This window comes from Budorcas taxicolor, chromosome 7 (genome assembly GCF_023091745.1).
Source record: "Budorcas taxicolor isolate Tak-1 chromosome 7, Takin1.1, whole genome shotgun sequence".
Lineage (NCBI taxonomy): Eukaryota > Metazoa > Chordata > Mammalia > Artiodactyla > Bovidae > Budorcas > Budorcas taxicolor.
Window position 1 is genome coordinate 11,032,380 of NC_068916.1, and position 13,610 is coordinate 11,045,989.

The 13,610-nt window shown below is 37.7% G+C and overlaps 1 protein-coding gene across 1 annotated transcript; it reads right to left on the reverse strand.

Moving 5' to 3' along the window:
* Window positions 1-5,983: 5,983 nt before the first annotated feature.
* LOC128050969 (olfactory receptor-like protein OLF4) lies at window positions 5,984-6,934 on the reverse strand. Its single transcript, XM_052643484.1, has one exon. It carries the CDS (start codon window positions 6,932-6,934, stop codon window positions 5,984-5,986), a length of 951 nt encoding a protein of 316 aa, XP_052499444.1.
* Between the last annotated feature and the right edge of the window lie 6,676 nt (window positions 6,935-13,610).

Consider the following 13,610-nt stretch of genomic DNA (forward strand, 5'->3'; position numbering starts at 1 on the left):
TTTTTCCTGTGGTCATGTATGGATGTGAGAGTTGGACTGTGAAGAAAGCTGAGTGCCGACGAATTGATGCTTTTTAGCTGTGGTGTTAGAGAAGACTGTTGAGAGTCCCTTGGACTACAGGGAGATCCAACCAGTCCATTCTGAAGGCGATCAGCCCTGGGATTTCTTTGGAGGGAATAATGCTGAAGCTGAAACTCCAGTACTTTGGCCACCTCGTGCGAAGAGTTGATTCATTGGAAAAGACTGATGCTGGGAGGGATTGGGGCCAGGAGGAGAAGGGGACAACAGAGGATGAGATGGCTGGATGGCATCACTGACTCGGTGGACGTGAGTCTGAGTGAACTCCGGGAGTTGGTGATGGACAGGGAGGCCTGGCGTGCTGCAATTCATGGGGTTGCAAAGAGTCGGACACGACTGAGTGACTGAACTGAACTGAAGTGAAGAATTCAGATTGCTAACTAGAAACGCTTCTTGGTTTTTCAGTTAAGCTCTATTGAACAAGGTTTTAGTTTCTTCTATATGACCTACAACTGCCTATAATTGAGAAACTGCAGTGTCTGCCCTTCAGTGTTCCTACCAGATGTTTTGCCTGGTGCCTTGTAGTCACTGCTGGTGCCTCCAAGGGTCACTGATGCCTTCAGGTCCACTGATGCCTTGTTGCTGTCACTGTCTTTCCTGTGGTTGGCATCTCTGCTGTGGGAATCAGGACAGTGGGTACTTTTCATCATCCAGGGTCACCCGGTTCGAGGTCCCCACCACCATCTTCCTGTGCTTGTAGATGATGCTGCATCTGGAAGTCCAGGGTCAAGTGTTCCATCTCACTGGTGCTCTGGGTCCATGGGCTCAGCTGCCTCAACCATAGCACTGGACCAGGGACGCTGATTCTACCGTTGCTGTGGTTCTACTTCCCCTACTTGTTCTAATCAGCCTAGTTTCATGTGCTACATATATGTGAATCTCTGGAGGTCTGGTGCCTTGGGCAGAGGAAACTTTCTTGAAGTATAGATGTTTTACTAATAGTAGAGTGAAAAGGAGAGACAAAGGGAGTACCTTATGTTATCATGATGCTGACATACTAATGATAAACTCATTTTTCCATAAACTCTAACATAACAGGCACTCATAATGGAGAAAACTATCATTTACCAGTGAAGAAAGAAGTACACTATGCAAAAACCTTTAGAACTACAACATAGAGAAAGACAGATGAATATAGACTCATGAGGAGCACAGCAGAGATCAGAACAACTCCACTCTACACAGCTTCATTTGATAGTTAAGGGGTTATATTAAAACATTTATCATTAGGATGAGTTCTAATGTAGCAATGTCCAATGATATGACATAAAAGTGAACAGAACTGAGAACAATATTAATAAATGACTCCTTATCATTCTAGACATTTATACAATATTTAAATACAAGTTACTCTGCTTTTAAATTTTATGTCAGATAATTGTATTTTTTAAAAAAAAGTGACTCCATTTAGATTTCATTTCAGGTGGGTAGGAGATTGGAAGACAAGTTTGTTTGCTCAAATTGTGACCCTGTGTCATGTGACCAAACAGATATTAAAGCTCTCCAGTGTGTCCTTTTTTGATCATGATGAGCCATACATATATTTTAACATAGAATCTTAGACCTTGAGTAACACAAGTGTTAGGGGCATCGACCCTTTGCATAGTCAAAAGTTCTCATATAATTTTATAGTCATCTCTTTATACCCAATAATTCAACCAACTTTATTTAAAATAATATGATTTGTCTTGGTTGTCAACTATATATATATATTTATTTTATTTTATTTTATTTTATTTTATTTTACTTTACAATATTGTATTGGTTTTGGCATACATTGACATGAATCCGCCAAGGTGGTACATGTGTTCCCCATTCTGAACCCCCCTCCCACCTCCTTCCCCATCTCATCCTGCACAGTCATCCAGTGCACCATCCCTAAGCACCCTGTATCATGCATCGAACCTGGACTGGTGATTCATTTCACATATGATAATATACATGTTTCAGTACCATTCTCCCAAATCATCCCACCCTCGCCCTCTCCCACAGAGTCCTAAAGACTGTTCTATACATCTGTGTCTCTTTTGCTGTCTCACATATAGGGTTACCGTTACCATCTTTCTAATTTCCATATATATGCGTTAGGCTACTGTATTGGTGTTTTTCTTTCTGGCTTACTTCACTCTGAATAATAGGCTCCAGTTTCATCCACCTCATTAGAACTGATTCAAATGTATTCTTTTTAATGGCTGAGTAATACTCTTGTGTATATGTACCACAGCTTTCTTATCCATTCGTCTGCTGATGGACATCTAGGTGGCTTCCATGTCTTGGCTATTATAAACAGTACTGCAATGAACAGTGGGGTACACGTGTCTCTTTCAGTTCTGGTTTCCTCAGTGTGTATGCCCAGCAGTGGGATTGCTGGGTATTATGGCAGTTCTATTTCCAGTTTTTTAAGGAATCTTCATAGTGGCTGTACTAGTTTGCATTCCCACCAACAGTGTAAGAGGGTTCCCTTTTCTCCACACCCTCTCCAGCATTTATTGCTTGTAGACTTTTGGATAGCAGCCATTCTGACTGGCAAGAAAGGATACCTCATTGTGGTTTTGATTTGCATTTCTTTGATAATGTGATGTTGAACATCTTTCATGTGTTTGTTAGCCATCTGTATGTCTTCTTTGCGGAAATGTCTGTTTAGTTCTTTGGCCTAATTTTTGATTATGTCGTGTATTTTCCTGGAATTGAGCTGAAAAAGTTGCTTGTATATTTTTGTGATTAATTCTCTGTCAGTTGCTTCATTTGCTATTATTTTCTCCCTTTCTGAAGGCTGTCTTTTGACCTTGCTTATAGTTTCCTTTGTTTGAAGAAGCTTTTAATTTTACATTAGGATTTTTTTTATTTTTTTAATTTAAATTTATTTATTTTAATTGGAGGTATTTGTTTTGCCATACATCAACATGAATCTGCCATGGGTGTACACGTTTCCCCATCCTGAACCCCCCTCTCACCTCCCTCCTCGTACTGAAGCTTTTAATTTTAATTAGGTCCCATTTATTTATTTTTGCTTTCATTTCTAATATTCTGGGAGGTGTGTCATAGAGGATCCTGCTGTGGTTTACATAGGAAAGTGCTTTGCCTATGTTTTCCTCTAGGAGTTTAATAGTTTCTGGTCTTAAGTTTAGATCTTTAATCCACTTTGAGTTTATTTTTGTGTATGGTGTTAGAAAGTTTTCTAGTTTCATTCTTTTACAAGTGGTTGACCAGATTTCCCAGCACCACTTGTTAAAGAGATTCTCTTTTCTCGATTGCATATTCTTGCCTCCTTTGTCAAAGATAAGGTGTCCATAGGTGCGTGGATTTATCTCTGGGCTTTCTATTGTGTTCCATTGATCTATATTTCTGTCTTTGTGCCAGTACCATACTGTCTTGATGAATGTGGCTCTGTAGTAGAGCCTGAAGTCAGGCAGGTTGATTCCTCCAATTCCTCCAGATCCATTCTTCTTTCTCAGATTGCTTTGGCTATTCGAGGGTTTTCCCCCATGCAAATGGTGAAATTATTTGTTCTAGCTCTGTGAAAAATACCGTTGGTAGCTTGATAGGGGTTGCATTGAATCTATAGATTACTTTGGGTAGTATACTCATTTTCACTATATTGATTCTTCCAATCTATGAACATGGTATATTTCTCCATCTATTTGTGTCCTCTTTGATTTCTTTCACCAGTGTTTTATAGTTTTCTGTATATAGGTCTTTTGTTTCTTTAGGTAGATATATTCCTAAGCATTTTATTCTTTTCATTGAAATGGTGAATGGAATTGTTTCCTTAATTTCTTTTTCTACTTTCTCATTATTAGTGTGTAGGACTGCAAGAATTTCTGTGTGTTGATTTTATATCCTGCAACTTTACTGTATTCATTGATTAGCTCTAGCAATTTTCTGGTGGAATCTTTTTTCTTTTTTTTTCCATCGGTAGTAAAGTTTGTTGTTTTTTATTTTTTTTAATTTTAATTAGGGGCTATTTACTTTACAATATTGTATTGGTTTGCCATACATCAACATGAATCTGCCACGTGTGTACACGTGGTGGAGTCTTTAGGGTTTTCTATGTAGAGGATCATGTCATCTGCAAACAGTGAGAGTTTTATTTCTTCTTTTCCAATTTGGATTCCTTTTATTTCTTTTTCTGCTCTGATTGCTGTGGCCAAAACTTCCAAAACTATGCTGACTATTAGTGGTGAGAGTGGGCACCTTTATCTTGTTCCTGACTTTAGGGAAAATGCTTTCAATTTTTCACCATTGAGGATAATGTTTGCTGTGGGTTTGTCATATATAGCTTTTATTATGTAGGTATGTTCCTTCTAATCCTGCCTTCTGGAGGGTTTTTAATCATAAATGTATATTGAATTTTGTCAAAGGCTTTTTTTGCATCTATTGAGATAATCATATGGCTTTTATTTTTCAATTTGTTAACGTGGTGTATTATATTGATTGATTTGTGGATATTGAAGAATTCTTGCATCCCTTGGGAGAAGGCCCACTTGGTCATGGTGTATGATCTTTTTAATGTGTTGTTGGATTCTGATTGCTAGAATTTTGTTAAGGATTTTTGCATCTATGTTCATCAGTGATATTGGCCTGTAGTTTTCTTTTTTTGAGGCATCTTTGTCAGGTTTTGGTATTAGGGTGATGGTGGTCTCATAGAATGAGTTTGGAAGTTTGCCTTCCTCTGCAATTTTCTGGACGAGTTTGAGTAGGATAGGTGTTAGATCTTCTCTAAATTTTTGGTAGAATTCAGCTGTGAAGCCGTCTGGACCTGGGCTTTTGTTTGCCGGAAGACTTCTGATTACAGCTTCAATTTCTGTGCTTGTGATGGGTCTGTTAAGATTTTCTATTCCTTCCTGATTCCATTTTGGAAAGTTGTACTTTTCTAAGAATTTGTCCATTTCTTCCACGTTGTCCATTTTGTTGGCATATAATTGCTGATAGTAGTCTCCTATGATCCTTTGTATTTCTGTGTTGTCTGTTGTGATCTCTCCATTTTCATTTCTAATTTTATTGATTTGATTTTTCCTCCTTTGTTTCTTGATGAGTCTGGCTAATGGTTTCTTAATTTTATTTATCCTCTCAAAGAACCAGCTTTTGGCTTTGTTGATTTTTGATACGGTCTCTTTTGTTTCTTTTGCATTTATTTCTGCCCTAATTTTTAAGATTTCTTTCCTTCTACTAACCCTGGGTTTCTTCATTTCTTCCTTTTCTAGTTGCTTTAGGTGTAGAGTTAGGTTATTTATTTGACTTTTTCCTTGTTTCTTGAGGTATGCCTGTATTGCTATGAACCTTCCCCTTAGCACTATTTTACAGTGTCCCACAGGTTTGGGGCTATTGTGTTTTCATTTTCATTCTTTTCTATGCATATTTTGATTTCTTTTTTGATTTCTTCTGTGATTTTTTGGTTATTCAGCAGAGTGTTCATGATTCTTTCAGGAAGACAAATGAAAATTACTTGGGGTGTCATATGAGTTTTTAAAATTAATTAATTTTTTTAATAGGAGGATAATTGCTTTACAATGTTGTGTTGATTTCTGCCTTACAACAACAGGAATCAGACGTAACTATATGTATCCCTCCCACCCCTTCATCCCACCCCCCTAGGGTATCACCATTTTGAGAAACAATTATTCTTAATACATTGTGATGAACCACCAGAAGAATGGGATTTCCAAACATTTCTACTCTAAAGTTAGGATAATTTTGAAGTAGGAAACAGTATATACTGTCTGAATATCAAGCTGATGAAAAAACTTAAAGACAGTTACTAAAATTTGCATAGAGAAGCTGAATCAAAATAAAAGGGAAATCTGAGGAAATAAATAGAAGTAAGTTTTATTCTACAAAGATCAAAGCATTGCAATATCTGCTTCCAAGTCTTTGAGTCATGTGATCGAGAAAACATTCATTTCCTTCATGTAACTGGCAATTTTATACCTGGCATCCCCAAATAGAATCTCTTCAGAGACCTCTTTATGTCTTTGTTCCTCAGACTGTAGATGAAGGGATTCAGCATGGGCATGACCACAGTGTACATCATTGAGGCTGTTGCACTTGTGTGTGAGCTGTGTGTAACAGCAGGGCTAAGGTACAGTACTAAGACTGTACAATAAAATAAGGAGACAACTGAGAGGTGAGATGCACAGGTGGAAAATGCTTTATACTTCCCCTGAGCTGATGAGATTCCAGTTATGGAGGAAACTATTTTAAAGTAAGAGTAGATTATGCCAGCAAAAGGGCCACCACCAAAGAGAGCAGTTGAAAAATAGATCACTATGTTATTGAGAAAAGTGTCAGAACAAGAAAGTTGTATCACCTGGTTGAGTTCACAGAAAAAGTGGTGGATTTCCAAGTCTGAACAGAAGGACAATCGCAACACCATCAAACTGTGTAACAAGGAATACATGATATTCATTATCCAGGACAGAAGCACCAGCAGTCCACAGAATTGGGGGCTCATGATGACCATGTACTGCAGGGGTTGGCAAATGGCCATGTACCGATCATAGGCCATCACAGCCAGGAGAATGTCATCTAATCCTGCAAAGAATATGTAAAAATACATCTGGGTGACACAAGCTTCATAGGTGATAACTTTGCTATGTGTCTGGATGTTCCACAGCATATTTGGGATGGTGGTGGAGGTGAAACAGACGTCTACAAAGGACAGGTTGGAGAGGAAGAAGTACATGGGGGTGTGGAGGTGGGAGTCTGAGCTGACAAGCAGGATGATAAGCAGATTTCCAAACAGAGTGATCAGGTACATGGAGAGGAAAATTGCAAATATGAGGGGCTGCAGTTCTGATTCCTCTGAAAATTCCAGAAGAAGAAATTTTGAAATTTGTGTATTGTTCTCCAGTTCCATATGGCAAATGTGACTATTGGGAGGAAAAAAAAGCAACATGATAAATTTTCACTTAAATGGGCATACCTGAAATAGCTGAAATAATATAATTTCTATTTTGCAGGCAAGAAATTGATGTTAATATGTTGCATATATATGAATTTTTCTTGACGATATACCTCATTTCATCTCTGACTAGAATTTTTATTGTCCCATTCTCAGTAAATTTACAAGGGTTTCGATCCCTGGGTCAAGAAGATCCCCTGGAAAAGGGGATGCCTACCGACTCCAGTATTCTTGCCTGGAGAATTCCATGGACAGAGGATCCTGGCAGGCTACAGTTCATGGGGTCACAAAGAATCAGACACGACTGAGCTACTAACACTTTCACTTTACAGTTTTAATGAGAAACTCTTTCATGCCTTTGAGAAACATGTATTGAGAGCCAACATGTCCCAAGGACAAAGAGGGATGCAGAAAAACAAATCTCCACATTCCAAGAATGGAGATAGATGATATTAAAATAAATAAATTTATATTAAAAAAAATGTCAGAAGGTGACAGATGTTATGAAGAAAATAAAACCAGATACAAAGGAGAGAGTAGTAATAGGAGTTATTTTGCACTGAGTGTTCAGGCAAGGTCTGCAAACAAAGGGTTGTTTGAAGAGACATCAAGAAAGAGAGCAAAGCATCTAGTGTGATACCAGGAGAAGTGTGTTCCTGGAAGAGGGAGCTGCCAATACAAAGGATCGGAGGAAGATGCTGGTTCCACATGTTCAAATGCAAACAAGGAAGCCAGTAAGGCAAAGGAATAGCAAGAGGCAGAGTGATTAGAGATGGCGTCAGGGAAGCTAAGGAAAAACATGGTCTCCCTGCTACACCTGAACCTTCACTCCACAGAGAATCCCTCCTTCCAAGTTGTTCCCAGCACTTCAGAAATTTAGTTGCAAAGGCACCCTGTGAATTGAAGGAGATCTTCTTCTTAGTACCACCTGTTCACTGAGTTCTGGCCTCTCTCACCTTATTATGTCACTTTAATATATGACTGGGTGCTTATGCTTTAAGAACTGCTGTCACTCCGCAAGGCACAGACACACTGTAGCTTCCTGGACTGTGTTACTGTCATGATTTTCTCATCCAGAACCACCTTCCTTAGGTCATCAGTGGTGACAACTCAAGCTGGTCGGATCAGATTAAGTTTCTTCTAAAGAATTTTGAAAAGGTACCTAGAAATTCTACTTCATAAATTTCCAAGGAAGCAATAAAATTGAGGTTCCTTTCTGTTTGGGCCACCCGATGAAAATAGCCAACTCATTGGAAAAGACCCTGATACTCGGAAAGATTGAGAGCATAAGGAAAAGGGGGCAAAAGAGGATGAAATGGTTGGATGGCATCACTGATTCAATGGACATGAATTGGGGCAAACTCCAGGAGATGTTGAGGGACAAGGAAGCCTGGCATGGTGGAGTTACAAAGAATTGGAGACAAGTTGTTAACTGAGCAATGACAACCACCACCCAGTACTTAAAGAAATATAAAAAGTATTAGAGACAGATGGATAAAATGAAGGGAAAAGATCTAATGAGCTCCAGTGTCCCTGAGAAAATGTGACTAATAAAAATTTTCTTTGTTTGGGAACATTGCAAATTCAGCTACATATCCTTAATGCCCAGGTAAAATCATAACGAAAAATATTTTTTGCCAATGACAGAAACAGTAATACATATGTAATGTGAAAAAACATACAGATTTAATACCCCAAGAGAAAAATAACCAAAGGGAGTAAACTAAGAAATCAAAATGGAAACATGGAAAATGGAAATTTTCTGTGTGTGTTATATTAATCAATAGAAGATTTGTTTCTCCTGAGTGTTTTTCATATTATTTTACAATTTATATTTCTGTGATCTGATACTGAATGAAGAAAGACCTGTCTATTTTCTTATGGGAGATATTTTATTTATTATTCTTGTGCCTAATTTTTTCTTTAATAAATCCAGCGGGCACAATTTAATTCTTGTTCTGGTCTTTCCATACCATACTTATGAAACCTTATAAATGAACATTCATTGTTATTCTGGATAAATGTATTTGCATAATTTAAACCTGAGGACACTATGTTGTAGTCTGTGCTGTGCTGTGCTGTGCTGCGCTTAGTCACTGAGTTGTATCTGACTCTTTGCAACCCCATGGACTGTAACTCACCAAGCTCCTCTGTCCATTGGGACTCTTCAGACAAGAATACTGGAGTGGGTTGCCATGCCCTCCTCCAAGGGATCTTCCTAACCCAGGAATCAAAGCCAGGTCTCCTGCATTGCAGGTAAATTTTTTACTGTCTGAGCCACCAGGGAAGCCATTTTAGTCTACTGTACTGCAACTCTGTCACTATAATGCAATATCAATAGAGACTTCAATTGCATTGTTCACTCATTTTTCCCAAAGATATGTGAATATATGTACATTTATTTAAAAATGCACTTAAGAAAGTTAGAAATTATGGAATAAAAAGAATAGCAAAACCAGTAAAAATAAAGGGTGATTTTGCATAATTGTATTAAATAAAACTGAGTGGAACATCAAAACTGAAACATGATATATAATAACAGTCATTGGACAATTACAACATTAAGTAATAATTAAGAAAAGACTTTGACTCAGGAGAATATAACATATAATTTACCCAGAAATTTTGGCACATAGCAGATGCTTTGCTATTATTTGTTGAATGATTAGGAATTAGGTCCCCTTAGATATGAACACTATCCTAGAGGAGCACTATATTTCAATTTGGTTGGAAAAGTCCAGATTGTTGAATAAAACTTGGCATAAATTGCTGACTACCTGGAAGAAAATGAAGTGGTTCCTTATACAGCACATCTTTTATTCATTTATTTTTTAAACGAAAGTTTCCATTTAATTTCTTAGAATAAAAATTTAGTGCACAAATACAATTTTAAAAAGGGAAACACTTGTATACCTGTGGCGGATTCACGTTGATGTATGGCAAAACCAATACAATATTGTAAAGTAATTAATCTGCAAAAAAAAAGGGGGGGGGACCAAAGATCCCCAAAATAGTCTACTTTAGATGAACATATAAAAAACTACACATAAAATCAATAGGTGGGAAGACTATCATAATTAAGGTGAGAAAATCAGAAGTAAGGAGAAAGATTTAACTCTATGAAACTTAACATTTTTATGGTTAAAACACCCAACCAAAAGTGAATTGCAGAACCAATAATTTGTCAGCATTATTGAAAATGCAGCTAACTGTTGAGAAATAGGTGTAAAATATATAGATGTATGATAATAAAAATTGACATGCTGATCAAATATATGAATCTTTACTCAAAGTGACTAATAGTTTAAAAATCACCAGGAAGTCTCATTCACAACCCTCAGCCTGGTGAAAACACTTATTGTAGATTGAGGTTGAAACTTCTAAACAGATATCACAGACATAAGGGGAGTTCTGTAATTTTACTAGCAAAAATGTGATGTGGAGAACATTTTGGAAACTACCTGTGACAGCTCTTGATTGTGCAAGCACGAATATTCTTTAACTCAGAGTTCCTCCACCTTTGCACTACTGGACATTCTCTGGCAGACCATTCTCTGTGGTGGGCTCTGCCCTGTATACTGTAGGATGCTTAGAAGCATCTTGGCCCATCATCTACCATTCATCAGTGTGATAGTGAAAAATGTCTACTCATATTGCTAAGTGTCCCCTGGAGGACATAATTACCCTTGGTTGGGAAGCAGTTTTAAATTAACAAACTCCACGTATTTTCATAATAATTTATAGCATACCTGCAAGTTGCTAAGAGACAGCAGATATGACAATTTCTCATCACAAGAAATAAATTGGAACTATGTGTGGTGACAGAGGTTAACTAGATGTACTGTAGTGATCATTTAGTGATATAAACAAATACTGAATCAACATGCTGAATGCATGTAACTCATATGTTATTATGTGTCAGAAAAAGGAAGTGAAAGAAAGTGAAAGTCTCTCAGTTGTGTCTGATTCTTTAAGGCCCCGTGAACAGACAGTAGCCCACCAAGCTACTCTGTCCATGGAATTCTCCAGGCAAGAATACTGAATGGATTGCCATATCTTTCTCCAGGGGATTTTCCCCTCCTAGGGATGGAACTCTGGTCTCCTGCATTGCAGGCAGATTCATTACCAAATGAGCCACAGTGTCAAATTACCCAAATTCTTTCTTAAAAATGATGAAGAGGATGCTATATTTGACAGATTTGACTGAGAGATTTGACTGAAAAAAATGTATGAATGCTTATACAATCCCCACAGATATATCTATACATATATAAAAGAACTAAATGATGTTCAGTTTTTTGTTTAAAAAAATTCATGTTGATGTATGGCAAAACTAATATAATATTGTAAAGTAATTAACATCCAATTAAAATAAATAAATTTATATAAAAAAAGAAACTAAAAAGCTATTCTTTCTTTCAAAGAATTAAATTTTTAAAAGGAATAATAGTACTCTGACACCACTATGTAAAATAAAAGTTACAGGATATTTTTCAGTAGAGAAACACTCAATGCCTAACAAATCCACAAATATATTCAGCCTCACTGGTAATAAAATAATTGAAAAGTAAACCTCTTGACATACATCTTTTCACCTATGTAACTACGTTGTTTTTTTTTTTTCCTTATGTGAATACCCACCGTGAAAAAAGATACTGTAATATGTAGGTTTCATTCACAGATATTGCAAGGGTATATTTGCAAACAGTCTTCAGTTTAGATCTTTCTCCTCCATGTGAAAACAGAATCTAATATATCCTGTCTTACAATAAAAAGAAATGTCCTTACCTAATTGTCTGACAGGAGTGGTCCTGTTAATCAACAAGATTCCTGGGCTCATGTTCTACTTTTACTGGTGGCAGTTTAGGCCTCCCATTCCTTCTTCTATTGGGCTTCCACTAGCATGATTTAATTGTTAAAAGTGACACTCATGTTTCCAAGCACAATGTTTACTTGGAAAGCCAGCAAACAGCCATAATGATCTCTGACCTCTGGGCTATGCTAGATTGGTCCTCAGGTGACCTCAGGTACACATTCCTGGCTTCCCTCCTCTCTGATCCTCTCCCGAAGTATCTGTGGCACTCTCAGACTCACCTGCTTGGAAACTCTGCATGGAAGTTCTCCCTGTGAAGATCTAAATCTCCCACCCCCTAAATAATTGGTGATGGAGACCAAAGTTTGTCCCTAAACAAGACAACAGCATTGGTCTCTCAGCCAGATTTAGGACTGTATAAGCAAAGACCATGTACTATCCAACCACAGTGGCATAGGCTGAGAAACTGCAGCAGAGGAGATATTTATAGCTTCCTGTGTCAGCTCATTAGGCATGTTTCTTCTTGTCACTCCAACCTCTATATACATGATTTTCCTGGGAGATATTGGTCTGGACAGAATGGAATTTTTTCCTGCTGATTCTCTGTTCCTAAGAGACTGCATTATAAGTTAGATGAATTCAATTTTTATCACTCCTTCTCATTTAACTCTTCTGCTTCCAAAAGGCTAAGCCTCCCAGAACCTCATTACATCCCTGAGTTCAAATTTTCTCATATGGGCATATGTCTTGCCTAGGTCCTTAGGGTCTTGATTGCTTTGATTAGTGGTTGCAATACAACCCCTGAAATATCTGAGAATTAATTTTTCTCTCTTCAAAATGGGGGCTAACTCCACTTCTTTAATGTAAAACTTGAATATTAAAATCTTTGGTTTCAAGAAAGTTTTATAAAGGCAATAAGGATTTCCTACTGATAGTAACATCTGTCATTTACCCCTCATTATAAAACATTAAAATTATAAAAGATATATTTAGATGTTGTTCTGTAACACTAGTTTAGAACATTACAGGGACTGTCAAGTTTCATCTTGACAACTGTGTGTTCTATGAGTTAGAATGTATAAAAACTCCATTCAACACTGCAGAAATGGTACTGAGGGATTTAATGTTCTGCTTAAAGGTATAAACGAAGTAAGGGATGGAATCTTGGTTGGAATTGGTCAAGATACTTTCAGTTCTCAAACTCTGGGCAGTGATTTTCAATCAGAGATGATTTTGTCCCTGGGGATATTTGACAATGCCTAAAAGATGCTGCTAATCCCCAGTATACAGCAGGATAGCACACTGTACCTTTCCTGCCTCAAATGCCAAAAGTGAGAATGTGTGTGTGTTTAGTTCCTCAGTTGTGTCTGACTCTTTGCGATGTCATGGACTGTAGCCAGCCAGGCTCCTCTGTCGGTGGCATTTCCCAGGTAAGAATATTGGAGTTGATTGCCATTTCCTTCTCCAGGGGATTTTCTCCACCCAGGGATCAAAGGGTCACCTGCATTGCAGGCGGATTCCATACCATCTGAGTCACCAGGGAAGCCTGTAAGAAAGTAAGGAAATCTGTCGTTAGACCAGAACTTCTATAGATTCTTTGTGCATACAAATCACCAAGGTTTGCAGTTCAAATGCACATAGTGACTCATCAGGTCTCTAGAGGGCCCAGGGACTGCCTTTGCAGCAAAATCTTATGTGTTGAAGCTGCAGGCCTTGTTCTGTGGACCACAGTTTGGATATCATTGCAGTGGTCCTGTGTTAGAGTCAAGTACACATAGCTTTAGTCTTCTCCATAAAGGGTCTTTTATGTACAAATTT

Excerpts from the sequence above, each read along its gene's own strand:
- LOC128050969 (XM_052643484.1), bottom strand. The coding sequence starts at position 6,934 with ATGGAACTGGAGAACAATACACAAATTTCAAAATTTCTTCTTCTGGAA.